The sequence below is a fragment of the Ixodes scapularis genome, unplaced genomic scaffold, assembly GCF_016920785.2.
Source record: "Ixodes scapularis isolate PalLabHiFi unplaced genomic scaffold, ASM1692078v2 PGA_scaffold3__209_contigs__length_174095766, whole genome shotgun sequence".
Lineage (NCBI taxonomy): Eukaryota > Metazoa > Arthropoda > Arachnida > Ixodida > Ixodidae > Ixodes > Ixodes scapularis.
In genome coordinates, this window is record NW_024609868.1 from 44,057,718 (window position 1) to 44,072,006 (window position 14,289).

Below are 14,289 nucleotides of genomic sequence, written 5' to 3' on the forward strand. Positions count from 1 at the left end.
TGCTTAAACCCCAACCTTGACGATCGCTCCGAAAAAGCATGCCTGAGCGCCGACCATCATATCCGTGTTGAAAGAGCGCGAGTCGGGCCGTCGCGGCTACGTGCGCATCGCCGCGCGCATCGCCGAGAAACGATCGGCTATTCCTTGACATCCTCTATTGGTTAGCATGTTTCGGTGGCTCTTTCTTATGGTTTCTGTCTGCGACGTTACGACCAGGATTATCAATCGCCAGCGACAATTTCGATGGTGCGTGTAAAAAGCACGGTGGAAAGCTCAGTGTCATTGCGTCCCTAAACCAACACCGTCAAAGGTGGCAGTCGCACATTCTTCTTCATTAATAAAAGTAGAAGTCACCATACTAAAGACGCCATGGTAAGCTTTTGGCCAATCGTGGAAGGCAGACCACAGGGACGCTTTGGTCGCACACGTCGTCAGTACTCAGTAGTCCCTGACATCTGAAGTTGGGTGCGGGGCGTGGTTCATTATGCTCACGATGTATGCGGCCTTCTTAGCGGCTTACGTCGCTATTTCATTGGCTATGCGGAGCGTAAGTGCTTCTTGCGCAGGAGTTGCGGCGACGTCAGAAAGACGCCGAGCTCTGATTGGCTCTGATTCAAGGACAGTGGGTAGACCTCAAGGCAGCTTGCTTTTATGTCTACCCCTTTCAATCAGAGCCAATCAGATCTGGGCGGTTTTCTGACGTCGCCGCAACTCCCGCGCTAGAAGCAGACGACTTGCTCTCCGCATAGAGTCCAGACTTGTAAGGCCGCCATTAATCAAATTACTTGCAATCAATTACTTTTAGAAGTCATTTTGTATTTATTCGATTGCTGTTATTAGGTTACTAATCACAACAATAGTCTGATTACTTCTGGAAGCTCTAAATTAATTTGTGACCGTTACTCTTTTTCCCCCTACCGTTTCTAATGGCGTTCTTTGTTCGTATACAAGTTTCGCACCAAGAAATTCCCGAACCAAGTCTCCGACTTGAAGATGGGGTATTAAAATTGGTGGATTTAGAGGATAAGTATAGTCCATAAATCGGTGATCCTGATCCAATAATAGACAGTGCGAAAAAACCGCTTTCAAACGGACAAAAAACTCCGTTTTTAAAAACAAAAAAAGTTTAAATTAATTGGACAAGTAACGGTTACTTTTTCAAGTAACGGCCAATTACTTCTCGTCTCGGGTAATCAAGGAATCTGAACTCTCCGACTTTACGCCTCGCTGTTGTCGGGACTGCGCATGCGCGGATGCTTCATCTCACGCGAAACCGGTTTTCGCCGGTCTCACGCGCACGCACGCGCAAACCAGTGCAGCAGTAACACATTTTTCACAAAGATAATGAAGGAAGCAAATTATGCGACCTTTTGGACAGAGAGAGGTCAGTTTGCCAGTGAGAAATGTGACGAGAGTGGTTCGCGCACTGAGAAATTTAAGGAGAATCGGGGACCATAAAGAAGCGCAGGAGTTCCCCTTATTGAATTTCTTCAATTGCGTATGATGGTGTTTTGAATCAGTATAAGTCGTTTCTTCTTTCTGAGAGTTAAATGTAAACATTTCGGCGGAACTCCGCCTGGTTAGGTAAGTAATAAGAAAAAGTACAACGTAGACTCTAACCAATTTCTTCAATGTGCCCGACGTTTCGAAGCCCGCTCGGCTCCTTGTTCACGGGTGACTGTATATGGGCCCAAGGGTAGCAACCTATCGTCGTTTTCTTCTCTTCTCTCTTAGCTTTGTTTTCTTCTTCTGTTCCTGTGTGTGGCGCATTTTAGCCCGTGTATATAGCTGCTTGGAAGCGTTCCGGTGGATCGGTTCAGGTTGTTGCTTGTATTTTGTATGTGCCAAGATTCTATTAAGGGCCGCTTTCTCCAGTTTCTTTCTGTGTCGAGGATGGAGCTGCTGTCAAAGCCAATGGCGTGGCCGGTCTTCTGAGCATGTTCCGCCAGCGCGCTGCCTTGGTTGTCATTCTTCTTAACATCATACTTATGTCTATGCAGACGTTCGGGAAAGTTCTTCGTTTCCCCCACATAAGAGGCGTCGCATTCGGCACAAGGAATTTGGTAAATCAGGCCTTGAGCTTTTTCTTTTGGTGGACGATCCTTTGGAAGAGGAAGAAAATGGCCCAGAGTTGAGACAGGTTTATGCGTAACTGCAATGCCGTACGGTCTCAAAACGCGGGCAAGGACCTCGCTCGTGCCATGGAGGTACGGGACACACATGCGGCTGGAGGTGTTTTTGTTCTTGGATGTAGGAGGGTGACGAAGTTGTTTGTATATTTTGTTGATAAATCTCGTAGGGTAGTTGTTTTTCCGAAGGTCTCGCTTTATAATATCGACTTCCATCTTAAGTGACTTCTTTGTTGAGCAGACCGTGAGGGCGCGTCGAAAGAGCGTCGACACTACAGAGGATTTGTGAGCCGTAGGGTGGTCTGACGAGTAGTTTAGGTAGCGACCGGTGTGCGTTGCTTTCCTGTATACTTGGAAGAATAAATGGTTCCCTGTTTTTTCCACTGCCACATCCAGAAATGGAAGGCACCCGTTAGACTCTTGTTCAACCGTGAATTGAATGTCTGGATGGATAGAATTGAGATGTTTGTGAAAGCGATCGACTTCGCTGGACTTGGCAACACAGAAGCAATCATCCACGTAACGTAGAAACAGAGTCGGTGTGGGAGAAAATGTGCTTAAGGCTTTTTGCTCGATGGCTTCCATTGTGAGGTTGGCGACAGTGACGGACACCGCGGCACCCATGGCTGTGCCACTACTTTGCTTGTAGTAGCGACCAGCGAAAGAAAAGTAGGTATTTGTCAGGCACAGCTCTAGTAGCCGACATATCTCATTCACCGAGAGGTGTGTTCTTTCAGGTAGAGTCGTGTCGGCCTTGAGTGCAGTTCTGACAACAGACACCGCGAGTCGAATGGGAATACTCGTGAAGAGAGATACCACATCAAATGAAACAAGGCACTCGTCGTCGTTCAATTGCAGGTCCGAAGCGAGTTCGATGAAGTGGGCAGTGTTCTCGACATGTGTGTTGGTCTTCCCCATGAGCGGAAGAAACAGACGATGGAGATAGTTTGACAGCGCTCGTAATGGCGACGTTGTAAAGTCAACTATGGGACGAAGCGGAATGCCACACTTGTGTATTTTTGGTAAGCCGTAGAACGCCGGAGTCGATCCGTTTCGGCAGATAAGGCTAAGGTAGAGAGCCCGAAACTCCGGATATTTGTTGAAGACGGCGTAAAGCGCTTTATTTAAGATTCCTTGAATTTTTGATGTCGGGTCTTTCGGTAGCATCATGTACGCTTTGGTGTTCAGAAGTGCGTGCACCTTCTCCTCATAGTCTGTACGGTCCATCACCACTGTGACATTCCCTTTGTCAGCTGGAAGAATTACGATGATGTTGTCTTCCTTTAGCTTCCTGAGGGCGGACTTTTCTTCTGTGCTATAGTTAAAATGCCTCCATGTGCCTGAGGTTTTTCCGGCCATCAATGATTTTGCTAAGTCTGCTGCTTCCTCGGCCGCCTTGAGGAAAGGGCTGGAACACGAGAAGAAGCTTGTCTCTCTCCAAGGTCGGCCCAACACCCCCCAAACTTTGAACAAGGGTTTCGTCAAAAACCTCTCTTCGAAGGTACTCTCCCCAACCGAGACACTGGTTTTGGCGAAGGGAAAGAAGTTTAACTTCACTACTGTTCATCCTCCTCTCGCACTTATGGCAGCTTCCGTTGAGGAGGGTTTACACAAACTAGACACTTGCATCCGCGAAGAAGCTCGCTTGAAAGCCATCGGCGTACTTTCAAAAGTAAACCAAAGGAGGCATTTTAACTATAGCACAGAAGAAAAGTCCGCCCTCAGGAAGCTAAAGGAAGACAACAGCATCGTAATTCTTCCAGCTGACAAAGGGAATGTCACAGTGGTGATGGACCGTACAGACTATGAGGAGAAGGTGCACGCACTTCTGAACACCAAAGCGTACATGATGCTACCGAAAGACCCGACATCAAAAATTCAAGGAATCTTAAACAAAGCGCTTTACGCCGTCTTCAACAAATATCCGGAGTTTCGGGCTCTCTACCTTAGTCTTATCTGCCGAAACGGATCGACTCCTGCGTTCTACGGCTTACCAAAAATACACAAGTGTGGCATTCCGCTTCGTCCCATAGTTGACTTTACAACGTCGCCATTACGAGCGCTGTCAAACTATCTCCATCGTCTGTTTCTTCCGCTCATGGGGAAGACCAACACACATGTCGAGAACACTGCCCACTTCATCGAACTCGCTTCGGACCTGCAATTGAACGACGACGAGTGCCTTGTTTCATTTGGTGTGGTATCTCTCTTCACGAGTATTCCCATTCGACTCGCGGTGTCTGTTGTCAGAACTGCACTCAAGGCCGACACGACTCTACCTGAAAGAACACACCTCTCGGTGAATGAGATATGTCGGCTACTAGAGCTGTGCCTGACAAATACCTACTTTTCTTTCGCTGGTCGCTACTACAAGCAAAGTAGTGGCACAGCCATGGGTGCCGCGGTGTCCGTCACTGTCGCCAACCTCACAATGGAAGCCATCGAGCAAAAAGCCTTAAGCACATTTTCTCCCACACCGACTCTGTTTCTACGTTACGTGGATGATTGCTTCTGTGTTGCCAAGTCCAGCGAAGTCGATCGCTTTCACAAACATCTCAATTCTATCCATCCAGACATTCAATTCACGGTTGAACAAGAGTCTAACGGGTGCCTTCCATTTCTGGATGTGGCAGTGGAAAAAACAGGGAACCATTTATCCTTCCAAGTATACAGGAAAGCAACGCACACCGGTCGCTACCTAAACTACTCGTCAGACCACCCTACGGCTCACAAATCCTCTGTAGTGTCGACGCTCTTTCGACGCGCCCTCACGGTCTGCTCAACAAAGAAGTCACTTAAGATGGAAGTCGATATTATAAAGCGAGACCTTCGGAAAAACAACTACCCTACGAGATTTATCAACAAAATATACAAACAACTTCGTCACCCTCCTACATCCAAGAACAAAAACACCTCCAGCCGCATGTGTGTCCCGTACCTCCATGGCACGAGCGAGGTCCTTGCCCGCGTTTTGAGACCGTACGGCATTGCAGTTACGCATAAACCTGTCTCAACTCTGGGCCATTTTCTTCCTCTTCCAAAGGATCGTCCACCAAAAGAAAAAGCTCAAGGCCTGATTTACCAAATTCCTTGTGCCGAATGCGACGCCTCTTATGTGGGGGAAACGAAGAACTTTCCCGAACGTCTGCATAGACATAAGTATGATGTTAAGAAGAATGACAACCAAGGCAGCGCGCTGGCGGAACATGCTCAGAAGACCGGCCACGCCATTGGCTTTGACAGCAGCTCCATCCTCGACACAGAAAGAAACTGGAGAAAGCGGCCCTTAATAGAATCTTGGCACATACAAAATACAAGCAACAACCTGAACCGATCCACCGGAACGCTTCCAAGCAGCTATATACACGGGCTAAAATGCGCCACACACAGGAACAGAAGAAGAAAACAAAGCTAAGAGAGAAGAGAAGAAAACGACGATAGGTTGCTACCCTTGGGCCCATATACAGTCACCCGTGAACAAGGAGCCGAGCTGGCTTCGAAACGTCGGGCACATTGAAGAAATTGGTTAGAGTCTACGTTGTACTTCTTCTTTCTGAGAGTCACATGCACAGGGCGTCTCTTTCAGATGCCCCGCCTCCAGCACGCACTCGTTGCCTTCCGTCGTGCTTGGGCTGCAGGTGCACGTTTCAAGTTCACGGGATGCCCAGGTGTTACCGAAGGCGGGAAGCTCGCGCTTGAACAAACGAAAGACCTCTCCGCCGCATTAATCCTTTTCTGGCTCGCCGCAGTTGCAAGCGCCGCTTGCCGAACTGCGATCCAGTACGTGTTACCGTTCCAGAGGAGGCTTCTGGCAGGCGCCATAGCGATCATGCGCATGGTGCGTGCACATTGCGTGTATTACTCGCTTTTCTAAACGACGGACAGCGTGCTGTGGGGAGGACTACACACTTTTTTGTGTATTCGCAAAAAAAAAATAATAATAATGGCGCGACTGTTACTTCTTAAATTAAATTTGGTTCAACTATACGCCAAAGTACGTACGCAAGAACCGGTTTCACTAGGTGCGAGTTTTTTGTCTTTTTTTTTAAAAATCATTGATTTGTTTCTTCGATTTAATAACACTCGTGCAAAACGAAAAAAAAAGAAAAAAAAAAAGAAACGTGGACGGCATATGAAGGGCGTGCTGTGCCAACGCGCGTTCTGCCGCACAAGATTTAAAAAAAAAAAAAAAAAAAAAAACGCATTGCAGAATCGCAACAAGTGAAAAGAGATTTATGTGAAAGTAGCCCATACCTGGGCACATCACCAACAGCACGACCATCCGCCGTTGACCAATGCACCCTTTCCGAAATGGTGGAATGATGCATAGATTATGCGCAGCCGCCGTTAGTTGGTCTCATCGCTTCCAGCGTGAGGGCCGTCATTGGCTCCAAGTTCGCGTCGAGCACTGACGCATCACTCGTGTGGAATGCGTTTCGATCAGTGTATACGAATGCTTACGAAGCGCTCGTGTCCAGTGTGTGCTCACAGTGCATGACCAGCAAAAGGCGGCCGTACATAATCTAATTTCGAAATATCAAGAAAGGTCTATAGGTATTTTTCGTCTCCTCTCGCTCTCAGTCACGTGGGTTCCGTATCTAGTATGCGGGACAAAAATAATACAGTACGTAGTTCAACCTGGAATATGCGAAAAATATAGGTTAGGCCAAAAAACAATTTTTGACAATCACGCATTGTTTGTGAACACCTTTCAGCGGCGTGGAAAAATCAGAACGATGTTTTAACGCGTACCAGGAGTGACGTCATTCAAGATGGCTGCGCCCTTGTGCAAAATCCGTAAGCAGCCGATGCAACGCTGCACGGTGCCCGACCCGACCACGTAGCTCACCTGTGGCCTCAGCAGCGCCACGTAGATGTTTCTGGTGAAGAGCGTGCTCATGCTGAGCAGAGTCGAGTCGATGGACGACATGGCGGCCGCGGCCACGGCCCCTTGGCCCAGGGACGAGACTGCGGCCGGCGTGAAGTAGTGCAGCGTTAGCGGCAGCAGGAACGAGCTCTGCGAATTGTCTCCCAGGGGGCTCCGGCTACCGTGGTCGTCCCCGTACGTTGTCGCGTCCCAGTCTGCGCCAGAATTATTGTCTTTGAGAAGCCACACATGCCTGGGGATAAACGCGCCGAAGCAAGCACTGGGGCAAACCGATCGACCCTGTGAGTGACACAGGTGCCTTCAATGTCCTTTCCAAGCCGCAGTTATACAAAATAGTTTGCAGCATACACTGCCTGTTTATTTCATGTACGAAGCTCCTGTCACGACTGTCTTTATACATGTTCGAATATGCTCGAGGGTCTGCAGCAAGCACTGCGTATTCAGTATGACGCATATGAGCAATCTGACTGAAGTTTTAGGGTGCCTCGATGTCCTCCTTATAGAGAGATGTCCTTTCTAGTGGTACCAAATACCGACAGCACTCGCACCCAGGTAAAATACAGAAGAAACAGCCGGTAACAAGTGCTGTCGCAGCACAGTGCCAAGAGTTCATGCCGGGTGACGCTCTTTCACGCCTTACAAAACACAAGAAGAAGCGATGATAATGCCATTAATGCATAGGTGCAAGCGAGCTGGACAAAAATAACGATAATCCCTGGAGAAGAAGAACAAGGGAGACAATGGACAAACATAAATCTCAAACACAAATAGGTGACTGGCGCGAGACTCAAAAATTTCGCCTGGTCCTGGTATCGAAGCAGGGACCTCTCCATTTCCAGTGGAACACACTACCGACTGAGCTAACCACGAGTTAGACGTCAGTAGAGCAAACGGGTTTATCAGCTGCCACCAGTCTAACACCAACAAGGGTGAACGGCCTGCATTTAAAAGTTATCACGATAATGCAATTAATGCAAAGGTCGAAGCGAGCAGGACATTAAGAACAACAATAATTCCCGGAGAAGGGGAACAAGGGGATAAAGGACAAACACAAATCTCCAACAAAGCTAGGTGAGTGGTGTGCGACTGAAAAAGATCCGAGTGGTCCTGGTATCGAATCAGGGACCTATCCATTTCCAGTGGAGCACTCTACCAACTGAGCTAACCAGGAGTTAGCCATCAGTAGAAAAAAACTGGTTTTATCAGCTTCCACCAGTCTAACACCGACAAGGATGAATGGCCTTCATTTTAAGGTTATCATGCTAATGCAATTAATGGAAAGTTGCAAGCGAGCTGGACAAGAATAAGGATAATAATTCCCAGAGAATGGAAACAAGGGAAACAGAGAACAGACAAATCTCTAAACACAGCTAGGTGACTGATGCGAAACTGAAAAAAAATCTGCCTGGTCCTGGTATCGAACCAGGGACCTCTCATTCCTAGTGGAACTAATAGATAGTAATCACTTATCCAGGAATTATTAGCCTTATTTTTGTCCAGCTCGCTTGCACCTTTGCATTAATTGCATTATCATCATAACTTTGAAATGCTGGCCGTTCAGACTTGTTGGTGTTAGACTGGTGGCAGCTGCTAAAACGGGTTTGCTCTATACTGACGTCTAACTCCTGGTTAGCTCAGTTGGTAAAGCGCTCTTGCCGCTCTTGAAGTGAATAAGCAGCCAAAGACGTAAGAAGTAAAATGAAGCAGACAATCGTAGTCCTCATTGCTACTGACTTGATCGCACAGCTGAAAAGAAATTAACACTGTCATATAAAGCGCCTCGCGGTCTGGGATGCGTGTGGGGAGAAAAAGAAGAAGACGAGTGTAGTGGAACACCATGTAGTGGAACACGACACGCAGGGTCCGAGAGCCGGTGACGAAGAAGAAGCAGCTCGCTCCCGGCGGTTTTATTTATAACCCACTTAACAAACACGTGGCGCCCTCTAGGTTAGTGGCGCTACTGTACATCTCTCCTTCTAACAAAGACCGAAGATACCGGTGACGCTTAAAACCTAAAACACTAAAACCATCAACTCTTCCCAACACCACATCAACACCACAACACCACAACGTTGGAAAGAGTACATCTCCTCTCGTAACACAGACCGTAGTTATAGGTTGAGTCTTTTGAGGCGGACTATCGCCCGACCAAATCGAGACCTCTGAACTACTTCAGACTCAGGACCCAAGGGTCTCTGACTGACGACGTCAGGGGTCGCTGGACGACTGAGAGTCCGCTGCTGCAGACTAGGGAAGCTCAAGTGAGGGTGGGTGCAACTGCTAGATCGGCGATCACGGGACATGGACGCCATTTAATTGCTAAATTTTGCTAGGAGTCTATGGGGCAAAGGGTCGTTTTCTTTCCTAACTCGGGTCACAAAAGCCCATTAAGGTGCTTGAATAATTTACACAAGGTATAAATGATTACTTTTCCATAGCCACCAGTTTTGTTGCGATAGGTTAAGTATTTTTTTAACGCGAAAAATGGTAAATTCCGCCATCTTGGACGTTGCTGCTTGTCTGGCAACTTTGCTTTCTCCGCTCGACGTTTGCAATTCTCGGAGCGAGAAGGAAGCGAGAGAGGCTGCGCCAAGGCGCTCGTTGCTTGCAATGGGAGGCGAGAGGAGGAAAGGCGCATGGAGCAACAGAGTTGCAACAGAGCGGGCGCCTGCTTTTGTGCAGGCAACACTGGCGCATATCCTTTCTCGAATCCTCTCCCTCAGGCGCCGCCATTAAATTGCAAACGCTCTCCAGGTTTTGAGTTGCGCCCACCCTCACTACAGCCTCCCTACTGCAGACCAAGAGGTCTATAAGCAAGTGACTCGTCCGACTCCCATAGATCAGGAGGTTCTGGAACAGGCGCCACTGGAGGCTTGTACGGCACCAGATGCTTCCGGTTCCGCTGCAGAACTCCTCAGGGTGTCTCCACCACGTAAGAACGTGGTCGCTGTGTTTCGCTCAGAACCTTGGCACCGCACTGGACGTCCGTGACCCAGACATTCTCGCCTGTAGCGAGGATGTCTGGCGGGCGGTGTCTTTCACCTTAGTCGCATCGATGTTCAGCGCAGTGGTCCCCGATGATACCGCTGACTCTCGGAGTTTTCGTTCTGTTTCAGAATCTTCATGCTGACGCACCAGAACTAGAGCTTCCTCGAGCGTCAACTTCGAGTTTCGGCAGAGTCGGTCTGATAACTTATGGCGAATTCCACTGGGCGTTTTGGAGCGCGCCGGGATCAGTCGACCAGATCCGGATTGGAGCACAAGATCCGAACGGGGTCGCGCCGCCTAGGATCCCCAGTGGAACATGACCACTGCTCCGGGATCGGCGGATACCTTCCCACCTTCCCGTCATTCAACTGCCCGGGAATCCCCTTTTCGCGGCCGCCGCGGTCGTTTCGAAGACGTCTTCGCTACGCGGCGCTAACACGTGTTCGACGCACGAGTGGCAGGAATGGCTCAGGCGCTTCTAGCAAAGATTGCCGGAATGCCCGTTGCGCGGCAAATACCTTCTCTTCTCCTTACTCGAAAACGAACCCGCTGTCGAGCCAATGGGTAAGCAAGCGGCCATTACGAATTCTTCTGATGTCAAGACAATCTAGGAGCCCAGCCCGCGACGTGCTTCTTCTTCTTCTGAGGCGAGATGCCCCACGAGAAAAGAAGTCACGTGTGTGCGCCGAGGGCTGGCCCGGCTGGCTTCCGGTTAAATCTGCCGAAATCGTGGGAGCGACTTTTCTCGTGGCGAATTCCACGAGCCGTTTTGAAGATCGCCGGGATCGACTTTTCCGGAGCGAGCCTATTTCACTGGGCGATCGGAATCGAGACGAACGTATTCCACTGGTCGTTTTGGATTACCTCCCGCTCCAGATCTCGATCTGGATCCGAGAAAAGTCGCTCCCCCGATTTTGGCGGATTCAACCGGAAGCCAGCCGGGTCAGCCCTCGGCGCACACACGTGACTTCCTTTCTCGCGGGCATCTCGCCTGATCTCGCCTCAGAGAAGAAATGGTAATGGCCGCTTGCTTACCCCTTGCCTCGACAGTCGGTTCGTTTTCCAGGAAGGAGAAGAGAAGGTATTTGCCGCGCTACGGGCATTCCGGCAATCTTTGCTAGAAGCTCCTGAGCCATTCCTGCCGCTCGTGCGTCGAACACGTGTTAGCGCCGCGATTGCGAAAACGTCTTCGAAACGACCGCGGCGGCCACAGAAAGAGGATTCCCCGGCAGTTGAATGACATGAAGGCAAATGCCGATCCCAGAGCAGTGGTCATGTTCCACGGGGGATCCATCGCCGGCGCGACCCCGTTCGGATTGTGAGCTCCATTTCGGATCTGGTCAACTGATCCCGGCGCGCTCCAAAACACCCAGTGGAATTCGCCATCGGATCCAGATCGAGATCTGGAGCAGGAGCTAATCCAAAACGACCAGTGAAACATGTCGGTCTCAATCCCGATCGCCCAGTGAAATAGGCTCGCTCCAGAAAAGTCGACCCCGGCGCGCTCCAAAACGACCAGTGGAATTCGCCATTAGTTCTGACACCATGTAGGGGAACACCATGTAGTGGAACACGACACGCAGAATCCGAGAGCCGGTGACGAAGAAGAAGCAGCTCGCTCCCGGCGGTTTTATTTATAACCCACTTAACAAACACGTGGCGCCCTCTAGGTTAGTGGCGCTACTGTACAACGAGTGGTGTGCAGGAGCGAGGGATAAATCCGACGGTGTTCTAGTTCCTCTTGCCTTGGCTCTTCTTTACATAGCACTTGGTAACACGACATGGTGGCAGTGGTGGGATTCGGCAACCGGTAAATATCGTATCCGAGAAAGCTAGAAGCACCACAGGAGAAGACGTAACAAGAACAGCGAAATCCTCCACCTGGCCGGCTCCTTGAGCTGGAACAGTGACGGCTTCAAAGATGACGCGTAAACGTCATCTTTGAAAGAGCGAAATTTAACACGAGGAAGCAAGAACCACACGAGACAGTGGAGGCCTTCATCACGGCCTTACACAGTTAGCGGACTCCTGCGACTATGGACTACTTCGCGAGGAGCTGATCCGTGATCGTATCGTCGTAGGTCTCCAAGGCAGCAAGCTGAGCGAAAAGCTCCAGCTCGACGCCAAGCTCACGCTTCAATGTGCGACAGCGTCAGCACGATCTTTCGAGACAGTGAAACGACAGCAAGCGGAGCTTCACAGCGATAAGACGGAGTTCAGGGAAATCGAAGAGCATTGAAACAGATACCCAAAAGATAACGGCAAGAAAAAAGACACACGCGCTCGGGGGACATCTAATCGGCAAAAAGATTCTAACAGTGCGGCGTGGAAATGCCGATGGTGTGGCGGTTTGAGCAAACATGAAAAAACACCATGCGCCGCAAGAGACAAGAAATGCAACGCTTGCAAGAAGGTAGGACACTTTGAAAGCGTATGCATCTCCAAGCTTGCATCAGGATCTCACAGGTCACAAGTGCACAAACCAGGTCTCAACGAAGTGTTCCTGGGCGCACTGGTACACGCAGATAGCGGAGATCCCTGGTACATCAAGGCGAAAGTCAACAACCAGGAGATCACATTCAAGGTGGACACTAAGGCGGACGTTACCGCCATTCCTCATACCGAGTACAAGGTCGGAGAGATGGCAAAGCTATAGAGCCAGCCGGAGAAGATCTTCGGGGGGCAGGAGACTCGCCGTTGACAACATTCGGGGAGTTTCAGGCGACGATAACTTGGAACGGCAGAACAACGAGAGAAACTGTCTACATATTGGAAAGACTCCGACATCCCTTACTCGGTCTCCCGGCGATTCAGGCTCTGCAAGTGCTGCCAAGCCTGAATGAAATCAAGGCTGACAACCATCTGGAGTGTGATCGCGTACTTATCAAATGCCCGTCTCTGTTCCAGGGACTGGGGAAGATGAAAGTACTTTATACGATCTCCCTTCACCCAGATGCGAGAGCCTTTCGCCATCACGTACCTACGACGAGTGCCCATCGCACTTCTGCCCAGTGTAGAGCTGGAATTGAAAAGAATGCAAGAGATGGACGTCATCGAGAAGGTGGAACATGCCACAGTCTGGTGCTCACCCATGGTGGTGGCCAAGAAGCAAGATGGAGCTCTCCGGATCTGTGTGGACTATAACGCAGTTAAACCAACAGATTGTACGGGAACGAATCATCATGCCGACGGTGGAGGAAAACCTAGCCAAACTCGCAGGAGCGACGGTCTTCAGCAAGCTGGATGCGAATGCAGGATATTGGCAGGCACCACTAGCTCCAGAGTCAAGAGAGCTGATGACATTTATTACACCAGTGGGACGGTTCCAGTTCAAGCGACTCCCGTTCGGGAGAGGAACAGCGCCAGAATTCTCTCAGCGCGAAATGCTGCGGATTCTCGAAGGAATCCAGGGCCAAGTGTGTCACATGGATGACATTTTAATTTTTGGACGAAACAAGCTTGAACATGACCGAAATCTTGAACTTACACTCCGCCGCCTCCTTGAAGCTGGGGTGACCTTACACACGAACAAGTGCGAGTTCGGCAAAGGCGGCATCAAGTTTCTAGGGCACATAATAGACAGAAAAGGTATTGCGCCTGACCACTGAGGCCATGGCCAAGATAGAAGCTCCCGCAAACTTGGTTGAGCTACGGTCATTCCTGGGGATGGTGAACCACCTCGGCAAATTTCTACCGAACACAGCGGAGGAAACCAAGCCACTCCGAGATCTTCTGAAAGGAGATGCAAGTTGGCTCTGGAGTGAAGCCCAAGAACAAGCATTTCAAAGGATCAAATACTTGTTGGGCAAGACTCCAATCCTCACGTTCTACGACCCAAACTTGCACCGGACACTATCAGCTGATGCTTCATCGTATGGACTTGGAGCGGTGCTACTCCAGGAGCATGAGGACGGCATCAGGCGTCCAGTAGCGTACGCTTCAAGGGTACTGACTCCGACGGAGCAGAAGTACGCGCAAGTCGAAAAAGAAGCATTGGCGATCGTTTGGGCTTGCGAACATTTCCGCACTTACTTGGTAGATCAGGGGTTTCATGTCGAGACGGATCACAAGCCATTGGTACCGTTGTTGTCAACGAAACGTCTAGACGAGATGACGCCAAAATTACAGCGTTTGCGAATGCGCATTTTTGAATACGACTTTACGATATCACACGTCCCGTGCAAGCACATGTACACAGCAGATGTGCTGTCCAGGAAACCTCTACGAATGATGGAACACCCGATAGACTCTACGGAAGCGCTAGTCCAAGAGTATGAAATGCTC

The 14,289-nt window shown here is 49.7% G+C and overlaps 1 protein-coding gene across 1 annotated transcript in view; it reads right to left on the bottom strand.

The window, feature by feature from the left end:
* The window catches only part of LOC8024076 (high-affinity choline transporter 1), a 48,293-nt gene that overhangs the window by 585 nt on the left and 33,419 nt on the right, over positions 1-14,289 (bottom strand). The window contains exon 7 of the mRNA XM_029993205.2: positions 6,979-7,211. Coding sequence (XP_029849065.2) covers positions 6,979-7,211 — 233 coding nt within the window. The remainder of the gene's footprint in view (positions 1-6,978; positions 7,212-14,289) is intronic.